At 43.9% G+C, this 16,232-nt stretch overlaps 3 protein-coding genes across 3 annotated transcripts; all 3 read left to right on the forward strand.

Moving 5' to 3' along the window:
• Positions 1-467: 467 nt before the first annotated feature.
• Positions 468-1,017, forward strand: LOC123352194 (scale keratin-like). Its single transcript, XM_044992005.1, has one exon. It carries the CDS (start codon positions 475-477, stop codon positions 1,015-1,017), a length of 543 nt encoding a protein of 180 aa, XP_044847940.1. The 5' UTR covers positions 468-474.
• Positions 1,018-4,864: 3,847 nt separating this feature from the next.
• Positions 4,865-6,983, forward strand: LOC123351505 (scale keratin-like). Its single transcript, XM_044990889.1, has 2 exons — positions 4,865-4,910; positions 6,421-6,983. The coding sequence occupies exons 1-2, from the start codon at positions 4,865-4,867 to the stop codon at positions 6,981-6,983; spliced, it is 609 nt and encodes a 202-aa protein (XP_044846824.1).
• Positions 6,984-13,944: 6,961 nt separating this feature from the next.
• On the forward strand, positions 13,945-15,618 carry LOC123351506 (scale keratin-like). The gene is made up of 3 exons (XM_044990890.1): positions 13,945-14,077; positions 15,038-15,457; positions 15,506-15,618. Exons 1-3 carry the CDS (start codon positions 13,945-13,947, stop codon positions 15,616-15,618), a joined length of 666 nt encoding a protein of 221 aa, XP_044846825.1.
• The last annotated feature ends 614 nt before the right edge of the window (positions 15,619-16,232 follow it).

Genomic DNA, 16,232 nt, shown 5'->3' on the forward strand with positions numbered 1-16,232 from the left:
ACAGATTTCCTGTGCGATCTTGGGCAAGTCCAATGGAACCAGAATCTCAAAAGGGCTCAGCACTCACTAATCCTCGCTGTATCGGAAACCTATCCTTGAATCTCCTCAGACCAAACCCACAGAGAGACTAAGACGTCTAACTTCCCCTTTTAATCCCAGGCAGATCCTGAGAGCAGGCATTGCCTTTCCTATTTTACATGTGGGTTCTAATCGGGTGGGTATTCTCAATGTGCACCTACCAGTTCGGACCCCTCAGAAAAGACAGCTGAGGGGAGCTATGTCAGCAATACTGGCGGCTGGCTGGTTGGTGTGGATATCTATGAGAATAATCAGATACGAAGCCTGCAAAAAGGGACCTACATAGCCCATGTTACCATATACCACCAGCAATGAGTCACCTATTCCATTGTCAACAGCGTGTTAAGTTTCTTCTGCTCCCTTCTGTGTGTTTCAGGTTTACGACCATCACAAAAGATGTCTGACCTGTGTTGCCGACCCAGCCCGTGTTATCCTGACATCTGCCCAGATCCATGTGTGGTTGCCCGCAATGAGCCTTGTATCACCTCGTGTGGAGATTCGACAGCAGTGGTCTATCCACCACCGGTTTCGGTGCTGTTCCCAGGACCAACTCTCTCTACTTCTCCTCAACACACCATAGTGGGAAGCACCTTGCCAGCTCTACCCTATGGAGCCGGGGGCTCATTTGCGGGTGGTGTTTTGGGTGGCTCAACTGGTTATGGTGGTGGATACGGGGGTGGCTATGGGGGTCGTTTAGGAGGCTCATATGGCTATGGGGGCTTAAGCGGTTATGGAGGCTCGTATGGTTATGGGGGCTTATGTAGTTATGGTGGTGGATACGGGGGTGGCTATGGGGGTCATTTAGGAGGCTTATATGGCTATGGGGGCTTATGTGGTTATGGTGGTGGATACGGGGGTGGCTATGGGGGCTTATGCGGATATGGGAAGAGATATGGTAGGAGTTATTCTTCCCGCCTTGGAATCTGTGGCCCATGTTAAACCCAGAAGAAAGATCCACGGAAGAAGAAACAACCAGGAAATGAAAGAGAAGACAGAGATTCACCACTCAGCTACAACACTACTCAAAATTTGTGGTGGTTTGGGTTGCTCATTGCCTCTATAAATCAGGCCTATCTATGCTTTCCTCTTGTTACATGTTACCTTAGCTTTATGGTCTATATTATTTTGCAGTTTAGTCTTATGCTCATATTGTGCTTTTGTCCTATTTGATGCGGAGGAGAAAAAAAAATGGTTTAAGACGGGACCTGACTTTCAAACTCTACAGCTTCAAGAAAGAAAGTAGAATAGCTTGTGTGAAATGCATCACCTTGGAGCTGGTGACTGGTTGTAGCTCTTATTGTAACCCTGAAAATACATTTTCAGTGCTCTGCATTAATTCCTTCTGTAAAGTGTAAACTGCACTGCTCATTCCCATTAAAAATTATGCTGCATCATAGTATCGGCCTTCTGGTTTTCCTTTCCCCTCCATTCTTTCTCTCCAAAACACTCTGGCTGAAATTCTCCCTTGTACAGATGTACATTAATTGGTCAATAGCATTGGGCAGGTCCTCTGAACCGGAGGGAATTTCCCTCTTACACATTTCATTACTGGTGCTATTGAATGGGAGTTTTCCTTCCTGCAGAGATATCGTTACAACACCGACTAACTCAGATGTCCCCAGACTGTGGGGTACTCCCCACTGGGAGAGGGAATATTTGGGAGAGGGGGTGCACCGGAGCCCAGGCCAGCCCCCACAGGGGAAAGGGAAGGATCCACACTTATCCCCACTCTGAGCTCTGCTCCTACCCCGCCCCCAGGCACAGCCTCGGTTGCGTGCCCATCCTCCACCTCCGGCCACAGCTCCGCCCCCGCTGCTGGCCCTAGCCCCAACCTTGACCCCGGTTGCCACTCTGTTCCCGGGCCCAGAACCAACCAAGCCTCAGCCCCCTTATCCGCATCCCCAAACTCCAGGAGCTGCATCCCCACTCCTGGGCCTGGATCCAGGTCGGGGGCCATGGACGGGGGTTGGGGTGCGTGACCCTGACATTTTGGGGACCACTGGTCTAAGTACATATCATAAGAACATAAGAACGGCCGTACCAGGTCAGACCCCTCATGGGGTCACGAGGTTATTACATGGGGGGTTGCAAGCTGTCAGCCTCCATCTCAAACCCCACTTTGCTTCCAGCATTAATAATGGTGTTAAGTCTATAAAAAGTGTTTTTAATTTATAAGGGGTGGGGGTCGCACCCAGAGGCTTGCTGTGTGAAAGGGGTCACCAGTACAAAAGTTTGAGAACCACTGCAGTACAGCAACATTGACATATTTATAGAACGTCTGAATTAAATCAGATTTCCCCAGTTCACCTATGATGATAAGTCAAGAGAAGCGATTAGCAGATCCCTGAGTTGGGGGCATATTTGTACGCAGTTTTAGCCCACAAGAAGGCTATGGGACACCCTGGGTGCAGGAACTGCTTGTCAATTATAAAACAAAATAGTTTGCACAAATAATTCCGCCCATTACTGGAAAATGTTATGATCACTGTTTAGGATTATAATTCTCACTCATGCCATGCACAAGAGTCCAATGTAGTTCTTCAAATCCAGTATGGTGTCTAATTCGGAATTTACTCTGAGATCGCACTAGTTAGGTGGGGAGACTTTATTCTGCATGATTTTATGCCCACCTGCTGCTATTTAGAAGGGGCCCTGATGCCAAGCCCAATACAATTCAAGGCCATATTTCCAATAAGTTGAGTTTCCTTCAAATAAGGCCCTGAAGGTTGCAATCGTCTCCTCCAGACAGGGAGAGCAAAAAGACTATGCCCCATTTAGATTCCTCGTAACATTGTAAGTACTGCTAAAGGGGATTGAAGTGGAGCGAAGGTCTCTAGGCTGGTCTCTACTCTAGGGTTAATTTCATTCTATCATGCTTAGGAACTTAGCCGTGAAGGGACCTACAGGCTTGGGAGTCTTGAATCAACCCCAATGACATTTCTGCACTGTACACATGCTGGAAATCTGGCTCTCCACTTCAAGTAATGCATTGCTAGGCATTCCAGCTCTAACTGTTCTGTGCATTCTTTTTTTGTTTGCAGGAAAAGCATCTTCAATTCTTTAGGCACGCTTGTACATTTTTTAGCAGGCTGTTCTGATTCTACTTGAAAGCTCCAGTGTCCTTCAGTGTAAAATATTAAGACCCAAAAGCCAAGGATTTCAAAAGTGACTGGTGATTTCTGATGCCCGCTTGACACAGGGAACTGAATAGGAACTGAGCATTTTGGAAAACTGGGAATAACAAGGTGGGTGATGTTGGGCACCAATATCACCAGGGACTTTTGAAAATCTTGGCCTTGTGTTTAACCACAAGTGAACTTGGGTAAACTGATAACCTCCCCCTCTTTCATCTCCCCATATGGGAAAAGGTTGGTGATAATAAATTCCTCATTCTGGGGAGATTCCAATCTACTTATGCATATGAGAATGTTGCCCAGTGCCTACTAACACAGTAGCTAAACCTTTCCTAGGTGAACTTCTCTGACAGAGGTGCTACTGGGTATTATTGCACAAAAGATATAGGACCAGAGGCACTACTGAGCAATTTCTATGTGCCTAGATATCCAAAGAGATTTCTCTTGGAAGCTTGATAGAGTCTTTTGTTCTTCCTGCTTCCCTGATAATAGGAAACTATTCTAGGGATGTCCATAGCAGTTAAAAAACCATTCTGACGATGGTGGTGGTGATTTCTAAAAGAGAAGGAAATTGCATCCTAGTCCTAAGGTTGCTCAGATTCTCGATTAGTCTTATTTCTCCTGAAAGCTCATTCCTCAACCATGCCCCGCCCCCCCCAGCTCCCCATGACTAAGTAGACTTTATTTCCATCTCTCATGGTATTCTTCCCAGGCTTTGTGAGGAACATTGTCCCTGAAGAACAACACTGACTTGTTAGGTTATGAATGCAGGTGCAGTTCCAAGATTTTAATCCTTAACCTTTAAACAACCCTGCTGTAAGCAAAGCTTGTTTATTCAATTTTGTTCATCACCTGATTCCTTGATTCTGAAGCATTGATCATGTCTCCAGACTGGAATGTCTAAGCACATTAAACCGAGTGTTATCTCTGGGCACAGCTAGAACACAAAAGAATAGGCACCATTTTGATACTGCTTCAATTCTACTTTGAAGGTTTACCAGGTATTGAAGTTGTTCATAGGGCATGTACTGGTTGTGAATCCAGGAGAGTATTGTGACCCATAGGCCTGGTTTGAAGGCTATTTAATTGATTGAAAAGACATCCATGGATTTCAAAAGCATGTTGGCACAAACGCACAGTGAATAGTTATGGGTAGATATTCCAAGCATGCAAAGCAATACCTCCGATCCTCCAAGGAGTGCCAAGGGTAAACTCCACCTTTCCGCTAATTAGATACTAGTCTGGATACAAAGAACTAACATGGAATCCTGTGCATGACAGCAGATTGTACTATTGATACACCCCTGAGTCACCCTCATACTCTGAAGTTATTCAAAGCAGAATTTTAGAAACGGAGCTAGATTTAGTCCCTTTTAGACACCAAGAAAGTCAGTGGGATGATACCATGACAATATCAGGCCCATAAAGATTCAAGATGAAAGGGAACCACCAGTAGCATCATGCATGTCATCCTATGTGGGACTGGGAATTGACTAGTCATCATTAACCATGATCAAAGCCACTACAATAATTAGAGGAGTTGCACATTTAAGAAAATAATTTGTTGGGTTAATGACAAGGTCCAAGTACATAGAGGGTGTCTACTATCCTTCCCATTGGCTAAGAAGGTGTATAAAAGTGCCTGCAACTCCATGATCTTCTATCCGGTCTTTCGACTCTTTCCCCTTGGTGAGCTTGGTAAGTCTAATTGGCTCCACTTGATCCAATTGTTGATTTAGTGAATGTTTTAACTTTGAACTAAATCTGCTCTAATATGGGATGAGTTTAGAAATGTTGGACAGAGGGCATCTTTCTTTGCATAGGAGTCTTTCTGTAGCTAGTCAATTGAAGGTATTGGTGGATGCTGTCTTTTAAAAATATCTGGTTGGGATTTTCAAATCTACATATGGGATGGACCCCATTCCCAAAAATTTATCATTTGAAATTGGGCATGGAAATTCCTTGCAGAATGATGACAAATCTCAGCTTCAGTCCAACTTGATAATAGACTGCACTACTCTGACTCTCTGTACAAATACACATTGCCAGATCTTCAGCTGACTTCATTGGAGTCACAGAGGTTTACCTGGGTGATGATCTGACTCTACCGTTTCCATAAAACTATGGAGATCAGATTTCCAATATAATGATTGAAAAGCAGTTCTATGGTTCTTTTTCAGATATAGAAAAAACTCAGAGTATATATATATAATGTCCCTTCATGGCAAAGCTAGCCTCTGCTTCAGGTGGATTTGGATTAAAGGCACCTTAAGGGCAGTTTACTCCCTAGTGAACAACTTCAGGATTCTTATACCTTAAACTTAGGCTTGTGATGCTGCACATTACTGGAGATAATATACTTGATGAGATGAACCACTGATCTGACGCAATGTGGCAATATTTTCCTCTTTTACTGGTACAATACACAATTTTAGATCCAGATCTTTAGCTGGTGTAAGTCAAAGTAGTACATTTGAGTGAAAGGTAAGTACGATGATTTAGACCATCTGAGGGGTCTACATCCTGTGTTAAACTGGTTTAACAAGAACACACGAATAATTTACTGCATCTCCATAATTATCTAAACTGGTTTGGAAATTGCAGCCATCCATGATGGGAATATTCTCTATTGTGGGTTAGGAATTAGTCTCTATGATTTTCACTCATCCTTCAGGGGCTGGTGGGAATGGAAGGTCTTGTGGCCATGGCACAAATAGGGCCTCAGAAAATCTGTGTCGGGACTTGTTCTCTGGCACAGATTTCCTGTGAGATCTTGGGCAAGTCCAATGGAACCAGAATCTCAAAAGGGCTCAGCACTCACTAATCCTCGCTGTATTGGAAACCTATCCTTGAATCTCCTCAGACCAAACCCACAGAGAGACTAAGACGTCTAACTTCCCCTTTTAATCCCAGGCAGATCCTGAGAGTAGGCATTCCCTTTCCTATTTTACTTGTGGCTCCCAATCGGGTGAGTATTCTCAGTGTGCACCTACCAGTTCGGACCTCACAGAAAAGACAGCTGAGGGGAGCTATGTCAGCAATACTGGTGGCTGGCTGGTTGGTGTGGATATCTATGAGAATACTCAGATACGAAGCCTGCAAAAAGGGACCTACATAGCCCATGTTACCATATACCACCAGTAGTGAGTCTCCTATTCCACTGTCAACAGCGTGTTAAGTTTCCTCTGCTCCCTTCTGTGTGTTTCAGGTTTACGACCATCACAAAAGATGTCTGACCTGTGTTGCCGACCCAGCCCGTGTTATCCTGACATCTGCCCAGATCCATGTGTGGTTGCCCGCAATGAGCCTTGTATCACCTCTTGTGGAGATTCGACAGCAGTGGTCTATCCACCACCGGTTTCGGTGCTGTTTCCAGGACCAACTCTCTCTACTTCCCCTCAACACACCATAGTGGGAAGCACCTTACCAGCTCTGCCCTATGGAGCCGGGGGCTCATTTGCGGGTGGTGTTTTGGGTGGCTCAACTGGTTATGGTGGTGGATACGGGGGAGGCTACGGGGGTCGTTTAGGAGGCTCATATGGCTATGGGGGCTTAAGCGGTTATGGAGGTTCATATGGTTATGGGGGCTTATGTAGTTATGGTGGTGGATACGGGGGTGGCTATGGGGGCCATTTAGGAGGCTTATATGGCTATGGGGGCTTATGTGGTTATGGTGGTGGATACGGGGGTGGCTATGGGGGCTTATGCGGGTATGGGAAGAGATATGGTAGGAGTTATTCTTCCCGCCTTGGAAGCTGTGGCCCATGTTAAACCCAGAAGAAAGATCCACGGAAGAAGAAACAACTAGGAAATGAAAGAGAAGACAGAGATTCACCACTCAGCTATAACACTACTCAAAATCAGTGGTGGTTTTGGTTGCTCGTCACCTCTATGAATCAGGCCTATCTATGCTTTCCTCTTGTTACATGTTACCTTAGCTTTATGGTCTATATTATTTTGCAGTTTAGTCTTATGCTTATATTGTGCTTTTGTCCTATTTGATGCGGAGGTAAAAAAATATGGTTAAAGACGGGACCTGATTTTCAAACTCTACAGCTTCAAGAAAGAAAGTAGAATATCTTGTGTGAAATGCATCACCTTGGAGCTGGTGACTGGTTGTAGCTCTTATTGTAACACTGAAAATACATTCTCAGTACTCTGCTTTAATTCCCTCTGTAAAGTATAAACTGCACTGCTCATTCCCATTAAAAATTATGCTGCATCATAGTATCGGCCTTCTGGTTTTCCTTTCCCCTCCATTCTTTCTCTCCAAAACACTCTGGCTGAAATTCTCCTCTGTACAGAAGTACATTAATTGGTCAATAGCATTGGGCAGGTCCTCTGAACCGGAGGGAATTTCCCTCTTACACATTTCACTACTGGTGCTATTGAATGGGAGTTTTCCTTCCTGCAGAGATATCGTTACAGCACCGTCTAACTCAGACGTCCCCAGACTGTGGGGTACTCCACTGGGAGAGGGAACATTTTGGGGAGGGGGTGCACAGGAGCGCAGGCCAGCCCCCACAGGGGGACAAGGAAGGAGACTCTCTTAGCCCCACTCTGAGCTCTGCTCCTACCCCGCCCCCAGCCACAGCCTCGGTTCCGTGCCCGGCCACAGCTCCGCCCCCGCTGCTGGCCCTAGCCCCAACCTTGGCCCCAGTTACCACTTCATTCCCGGGCCCAGAACCACCCAAGCCTCAGCCCCCTTATCCGCATCCCCACTCCTGGGCCTGGATCCAGGTCGGGGACCAGGAACGGGGGTTGGGGTGCATGACCCTGACATTTTGGGGACCACTGGTCTAACTACATATCATAAGAACATAAGAACAGCCGTACCGGGTCAGATCAAAGGTCCATCTAGCCCAGTATCCTGTCTTCCGACAGTGGCCAATGCCAGGTGCCCCAGAGGGAGTGAACCTAACAGGCAATGATCAAGTGATCTCTTTCCATCCTCTGACAAACAGAGGATAGGTTGGAAAGAAAGAAATGCCTTTCAACTTTAATATATTTCCCTGTTCTAAATATTGTATACATGGGGCTCAAAATAATGACCCTCATCTTACACTTTAATATATCTTTTATCTAACTGAGTAGAATTTTTAAGTGTGTGTGAGTGCAACTCTCCTTGGAAAAAAATCTGAAAGATTCTTTTAGTAGACTCAGACATTTCCTCCAGTTGACAGCTCATTAATAAGTTCTAAAACATGGCTTGTTTCACCTCTCACAAAATCTTCTAAGGCTCTGTTCCTGGAAGACCAATACACATCCTTCACTTCAAACATGGGATTTGTGTGTTTGAACTTCAGAGGCTTCTGACATGGTTCAAGGTTAGCAGCTGTGTAAGCTTCTGCAAGTTTGTGGCCCGATTTTGCATAAAAGAAAAGAAAATTCCTCTCCTCTTTTCTCTGGCTTTGGCATTTATAATGACAGACAGAGGTTAGAATCCAGCTAGGGAGCAATCATTGACACCAGTGCAAAATGTGTTTCAAATACTACAAATCTTATATATTACATGCACTTTCAATTTACTTTGTGCACTTGTAAATTAATGGGTTGAGATGCAGAAGACTGGGGAATTTTTCACATTTCAGCTTCAGTGAAATTTTCAGTAGATAGGACTCCTGTCCACCAGAAATAAGTTAAAATAATCCCTTGTCAGTGTTGTTTCATGTAGATGAAAGACATTCACCATAGTTAAATGGAAATAATAGGGTGAGATCCTAAACTGGTGTAAATATGTTGACTCACATGAGTTAGCCATGTATGTTTCCATGTACACAGAGTAATGTTCTCAAATATCAAAGTAGCTTTAGCCTGAGATTTGTTAGTCTTCTCTAAGGATGAGAATGCCCAATTCTCATGTAAAATTAAGCAGAATTCGTGCTCTCAATATTCTGTTTGGCTTAGATATTAGCAGCTTTATATTTTTAAATACAAAATCCACCAATGCCTGCAACTTACTAAGTAAAAAGAAACTTTTATGGGGGGGAAAAAACCCTTAACAATGCCAAGAATCACAAAGTTCTCTGCAAGAATCAGTCAAAAGTTAAACTATCAGTAGAGCAGGGGTTCTCGACCCCTCAGGGGGTCACGAGGTCATTACATGGGGGGTTGCAAGCTGTCAGCCTCCATCCCAAGCCCCACTTTGCTTCCAGCATTAATAATGGTGTTAAGTCTATAAAAAAGTGTTTTTAATTTATAAGGGGGGGTCGCACTCAGAGGCTTGCTGTGTGCAAGGGGTCACCAGTACAAAAGTTTGAGAACCACTTCAGTACAGCAACATTGACATATTTATAGAACGACTGAATTAAATCAGATTTCCCCAGTTCACCTATGATGATAAGTCAAGAGAAGCGATTAGCAGAACCCTGAGTTGGGGGCATATTTGTACACAGTTTTAGCCCACAAGAAGGCTATGGGACACCCTGGGTGCAGGAAGTGCTTGTCAATTATAAAACAAAATAGTTTGCACAAATAATTCCACCCATTACTGGAAAATGTTATGATCACTGTTTAGGATTATAATTCTCACTCATGCCATGCACAAGAGTCCAAGGTAGTTCGTCAAATCCAGTATGGTGTCTAATTGGGAATTTACTCTGAGATCGCACTAGTTAGGTGGGGAGACTTTATTCTGCATGATTTTATGCCCACCTGCTGCTATTTGGAAGGGGCCCTGATGCCAAGCCCAATACAATTCAAGGCCATATTTCCAATAAGTTGAGTTTCCATGAAATAAAGCCCTGAAGTTTGCAATCGTCTCCTCCAGACAGGGAGAGCAAAAAGACTATGCCCCATTTAGGTTCCTCGTAACATTGCAAGTATTGCTAAAGGGGATTGAAGTGGAGCGGAGGTGTCTAGGCTGGTCTCTCTACTCTAGGGTTAATTTCATTCTATCATGCTTAGGAACTTAGCCGTGAAGGGACCTACAGGCTTGGGAGTCTTGAATCAACCCCAATGACATTTCTGCACTGTACACATGCTGGAAATCTGGCTCTCCACTTCAAGTAATGCTTTGCTGGGCATTCCAGCTCTAACTGTTCTGTGCATTCTTTTTTTGTTTGCAGGAAAAGCATCCTCAATTCTTTAGGCACGCTGTTCTGATTCTACTTGAAAGCTCCAGTGTCCTTCAGTGTAAAACATTAAGACCCAAAAGTCAAGGATTTCAAAAGTGACTGGTGATTTCTGATGCCCGCTTTAGACAGGGAACTGAATAGGAACTGAGCATTTTGGAAAACCGGGAATAACAAGGTGGGTGATGTTGGGCACCAATATCACCAGGGACTTTTGAAAATCTTGGCCTTGTGTTTAACCACAAGTGAACTTGGGTAAACTGATAACCTCCCACTCTTTCATCTCCCCATATGGGAAAAGGTTGGTGATCATAAATTCCTCATTCTGGGGAGATTCCAATCTACTTATGCATATGAGAATGTTGCCCAGTGCCTACTAACACAGTAGCTAAACCTTTCCTAGGTGAACTTCTCTGACAGAGGTGCTACTGGGTATTATTGCACAAAAGATATAGGACCAGAGGCACTACTGAGCAATTTCTATGTGCCTAGATATCCAAAGAGATTTCTCTTGGAAGCTTGATAGAGTCTTTTGTTCTTCCTGCTTCCCTGATAATAGGAAACTATTCTAGGGATGTCCATAGCAGTTAAAAAACCATTCTGAGGATGGTGGTGGTGGTGATTTCTAAAAGAGAAGGAAATTGCATCCTAGTGCTAAGGTTGCTGAGATTCTGGATTAGTCTTATTTCTCCTGAAAGCTCATTCCTCAACCATGCCCCCCTCACCGGCTCCCCATGACTAAGTAGACTTTATTTCCATCTCTCATGGTATTCTTCCCAGGCTTTGTGAGGAACATTGTCCCTGAAGAAGAACCTGACGTGCAGTTCCAAGATTTTAATCCTAAACCTTTAAACAACCCTGCACTCCGTCCTTTCATCTACTGCCACTTTTACATGCAACTCAGGGAAATAACTGCAGTAAGCAAAGCTTGTGTATTCAATTTTGTTCATCACCTGAGTCCTTGATTCTAAAGCGTTGATCATGTCTCCAGACTGGAATGTCTAAGTACATTAGACCGAGTGTTATCTCTGGGCACAGCTAGAACACAAAAGAATAGGCACCATTTTGATACTGCTTCAACTCTACTTTGAAGGTTTACCAGGTACTGAAGTTGTCCATAGGTCATGTACTGGTTGTGAATCCAGGAGAGTATTGTGACCCATAGGCCTGTTTTGAAGGCAATTGAATTGATTGAAAAGACATCCATGGATTTCAAAAGCATGTTGGCACAAACACATAGTGAATAGTTATGGGTAGATATTCCAAGCATGCAAAGTAATACCTCCGATCCTCCAAGGAGTGCCAAGGGTAAACTCCACCTTGCCGCTACTTAGATACTAGTCTGGATACAAAGAACTAACATGGAATCCTGTGCATGACAGCAGATTGGGCTAGTGATACACCCCTGAGTCAACCTCATACTCGTACATTTTTTAGCAGGCTGTTCTGATTCTACTTGAAAGCTCCAGTGTCCTTCAGTGTAAAACATTAAGACCCAAAAGCCAAGGATTTCAAAAGTGACTGGTGATTTCTGATGCCCGCTTTAGACAGGGAACTGAATAGGAACTGAGCATTTTGGAAAACCGGGAATAACAAGGTGGGTGATGTTGGGCACCAATATCACCAGGGACTTTTGAAAATCTTGGCCTTGTGTTTAACCACAAGTGAACTTGGGTAAACTGATAACCTCCCACTCTTTCATCTCCCCATATGGGAAAAGGGTGGTGATCATAAATTCCTCATTCTGGGGAGATTCCAATCTACTTATCCATATGAGAATGTTGCCCAGTGCCTACTAACACAGTAGCTAAACCTTTCCTAGGTGAACTTCTCTGACAGAGGTGCTACTGGGTATTATTGCACAAAAGATATAGGACCAGAGGCACTACTGAGCAGTTTCTATGTGCCTAGATATCCAAAGAGATTTCTCTTGGAAGCTTGATAGAGTCTTTTGTTCTTCTTGCTTCCCTGATAATAGGAAACTATTCTAGGGATGTCCATAGCAGTTAAAAAACCATTTTGAGGATGGTGGTGGTGATTTCTAAAAGAGAAGGAAATTGCATCCTAGTGCTAAGGTTGCTCCGATTCTTGATTAGTCTTATTTCTCCTGAAAGCTCATTCCTCAACCATGCTCCGCCCCCCCCCCCGCCCCAGCTCCCCATGACTAAGTAGACTTTATTTCCGTCTCTCATGGTATTTGTGTCACGAACATTGTCCCTGAAGAACAACACTGACTTGTTAGGTTATGAATGCAGGTGCAGTTCCAAGATTTTAATCCTAATCCTTTAAACAACACTGCACTCCTTCCTTTCATCTACTGCCACTTTTTCATGCAACATAGGGAAATAACTGCAGTAAGCAAAGCTTGTGTATTCAATTTTGTTCATCACCTGAGTCCTTGATTCTAAAGCATTGATCATGTCTCCAGACTGGAATGTCTAAGCACATTAGACCAAGTGTTATCTCTGGGCACAGCTAGAACACAAAAGAATAGGCACCATTTTGATACTGCTTCAACTCTACTTTGAAGCTTTACCAGGTCCTGACGTTGTCCATAGGTCATGTACTGGTTGTGAATCCAGGAGAGTATTGTGACCCATAGGCCTGGTTTGAAGGCTATTGAACTGATTGAAAAGACATCCATGGATGTCAAAAGCATGTTGGCACAAACACATAGTGAATAGTTATGGGTAGATATTCCAAGCATGCAAAGTAATACCTCCGATCCTCCAAGGAGTGCCAAGGGTAAACTCCACCTTGCCGCTAATTAGATACTAGTCTGGTTACAAAGAACTAACAAGGAATCCTGTGCATGACAGCAGATTGGACTAGTGATACACTCCTGAGTCACCCTCAAACTCTGAAGTTATTCAAAGCAGAATTAAAGAAACGGAGTTAGATTTAGTCCCTTGACACCAAGAAAGTCAGTGGGATGATACCATGACGATATCAGGCCCATAAAGATTCAAGATGAAAGGGAACCACCAGTTGCATCACGCATGTGATCCTATGTGGGACTGGGAATTGACTAGTCATCATTAACCATGATCAAAGCCACTACAATAATTAGAGGAGTTACTCATTTAAGAAAATAATTTATTGGGTTAATGACAAGGTCCAAGTACATAGAGGGTGTCTACTATCCTTCCCATTGGCTAAGAAGGTGTATAAAAGTGCCTGCAACTCCAGGACCTTCTATCCACTTCTTTCGACTCTTTCCTCTTGGTGAGCTTGGTAAGTCTAATTGGCTCCAGTTGATCCAATTGTTGATTTAGTGAATGTTTTAACTTTGAACTAAATCTGCTCTAATATGGGGTGAGGTTAGAAATGTTGGGACAGAGGGCATCTTTCTTTGCATAGGAGTCTTGCTGTAGCTAGTCAATTGCAGGTATTGGTGGATGCTGTCTTTTAAAAATATCTGGTTGGGATTTTCAAATCTACATATGGGATTTGGCCCCATTCCCAAAAATTATCATTTGAGATTGGACATGGAAATTCCTTGCAAAAAATGACAAATCTCAGCTTCAGTCCACTTTGATAATAGATGGCACTACTCTGACTTTCTGTACAAATACACATTGCCAGATTTTCAGCTGACTTCATTGGAGTCACAGAGGTTTACCGGGAAGATGATCTGACTCTACCATTTCCATAAAACTATGGAGGATCAGATTTCCAATATAATGATTGAAAAGCAGTTCTATGGTTCTTTTTCAGATATTGTTATAGATATAGAAAGAACTCAGTGTGTATATATATCTCCCTTCATGGCAAAGCTAGCCTCTGCTTCAGGTGGGTTAGGATTAAAGTAACCTTAAGGGCAGTTTACTCTCTAGTGGGCAACTTCAGGATTCTTATACCTTAAACTTAGGCTTGTGATGCTGCACATTACTGGAGATAATATACTTGATGAGATGAACCACTGATCTGATGCAATGTTTCAATATTTTCCTCTTTTACTGGTAGAATACACAATTTTAGATCCAGATCTTTAGCTGGAGTAAGTCAAAGTAGCACATTTGAGTGAAAGGTAAGTACGATGAGTTAGACCATCTGAGGGGTCTAAATCCTGTATTAAACTGGTTTAACAGAACACTGGAATAATTTACTGCATCTCCATAATTCTCTAAACTGGTTTGGAAATTGCAGCCATCCATGATGGGAATATTCTCTATTGTGGGTTAGGAATTAGTCTCTATGATTTTCACTCATCCTTCAGGGGCTGGTGGGAACGGAAGGTCATGTGGCCATAGCACAAATAGGGCCTCAGAAAATCTGTGTCGGGACTTGTTCTCTGGCACAGATTTCCTGTGCGATCTTGGGCAAGTCCAATGGAACCAGAATCTCAAAAGGGCTCAGCACTCACTAATCCTCGCTGTATCGGAAACCTATCCTTCAATATCCTCAGACCAAACCCACAGAGAGACTAAGACATCTACCTTCCCCTTTTAATCCCAGGCAGATCCTGAGAGTAGGCATTCCCTTTCCTATTTTACTTGTGGGTTCTAATCGGATGGGTATTCTCAGTGTGCACCTACCAGTTCGGACCTCTCAGAAAAGACAGCTGAGGGGAGCTATGTCAGCAATACTGGGGCTGGCTGGTTGGTGTGGATATCTATGAGAATACCCAGATACGAAGCCTGCAAAAAGGGACCTACATAGCCCATGTTACCATATACCTCCAGCAGTGAGTCTCCTATTCCATTGTCAACAGCGTGTTGAGTTTCCTCTGCTCCCTTCTGTGTGTTTCAGGTTTACGATCATCACAAAAGATGTCTGACCTGTGTTGCCGACCCAGCCCATGTTATCCTGACATATGCCCTGATCCATGTGTGGTTGCCCGCAATGAGCCTTGTATCACCTCATGTGGAGATTCGACAGCAGTGGTCTATCCACCACCGGTTTCGGTGCTGTTCCCAGGACCAACTCTCTCTACTTCCCCTCAACACACCATAGTGGGAAGCACCTTGCCAGCTCTGCCCTATGGAGCCGGTGGCTCATTTGCGGGTGGTGTTTTGGGTGGCTCAACTGGTTATGGTGGTGGATACGGGGGTGGCTATGGGGGTCGTTTAGGAGGCTTATATGGCTATGGGGGCTTAAGCGGTTATGGAGGCTCATATGGTTATGGGGGCTTATGTAGTTATGGTGGTGGATACGGGGGTGGCTATGGGGGTCATTTAGGAGGCTTATATGGCTATGGGGGCTTATGTGGTTATGGAGGCTTATGTGGTTATGGTGGTGGATACGGGGGTGGCTATGGGGGCTTATGCGGGTATGGGAAGAGATATGGTAGGAGTTATTCTTCCCGCCGTGGAAGCTGTGGCCCATGTTAAACCCAGAAGAAAGATCCACGGAAGAAGAAACAACCAGGAAATGAAAGAGAAGACAGAGATTCACCACTCAGCTACAACACTACTGAAAATCAGTGGTGGTTTTGGTTGCTCGTCGCCTGTATAAATCAGGCCTATCTATGCTTTCCTCTTCTTACATGTTACCTTAGCTTTATTGTCTATATTATTTTGCAGTTTAGTCTTATGCTCATATTGTGCTTTTGTCCTATTTGATGCTGAGGAGAAAAAAAAATGGTTTAAGACGGGACCTGAATTTCAAACTCTACAGCTTCAAGAAAGAAAGTAGAATATCTTGTGTGAAATGCATAACCTTGGAGCCGGTGACTGGCTGTAGCTCTTACTGTAACCCTGAAAATACATTCTCAGTGCTCTGCATTAATTCCCTCTGTAAAGTGTAAACTGCACTGCTCATTCCCATTAAAAATTATGCTGCATCATAGTATCGGCCTTCTGGTTTTCCTTTCCCCTCCATTCTTTCTCTCCAAAACACTCTGGCTGAAATTCTCCCCTGTACAGATGTACATTAATTGGTCAATTGCATTGGGCAGGTCCTCTGAACCGGAGGGAATTTCCCTCTTACACATTTCACTACTGGT

This window comes from Mauremys mutica, chromosome 17, assembly GCF_020497125.1.
Source record: "Mauremys mutica isolate MM-2020 ecotype Southern chromosome 17, ASM2049712v1, whole genome shotgun sequence".
Classification (NCBI taxonomy): Eukaryota; Metazoa; Chordata; order Testudines; family Geoemydidae; genus Mauremys; species Mauremys mutica.

Coding starts and splice junctions, on each gene's coding strand:
- LOC123351506 (XM_044990890.1), top strand. CDS start 13,945: ATGGAGGATCAGATTTCCAATATAATGATTGAAAAGCAGTTCTATGGT. Junction 14,078..15,037: donor AAAGCTAGCCTCTGCTTCAG/GTGGGTTAGGAT, acceptor TGTGTGTTTCAG/GTTTACGATCATCACAAAAG. Junction 15,458..15,505: donor ATACGGGGGTGGCTATGGGG/GTCATTTAGGAG, acceptor GTGGTTATGGAG/GCTTATGTGGTTATGGTGGT.
- LOC123352194 (XM_044992005.1), top strand. CDS start 475: ATGTCTGACCTGTGTTGCCGACCCAGCCCGTGTTATCCTGACATCTGC.
- LOC123351505 (XM_044990889.1), top strand. CDS start 4,865: ATGATCTTCTATCCGGTCTTTCGACTCTTTCCCCTTGGTGAGCTTG. Junction 4,911..6,420: donor CTTTCCCCTTGGTGAGCTTG/GTAAGTCTAATT, acceptor TGTGTGTTTCAG/GTTTACGACCATCACAAAAG.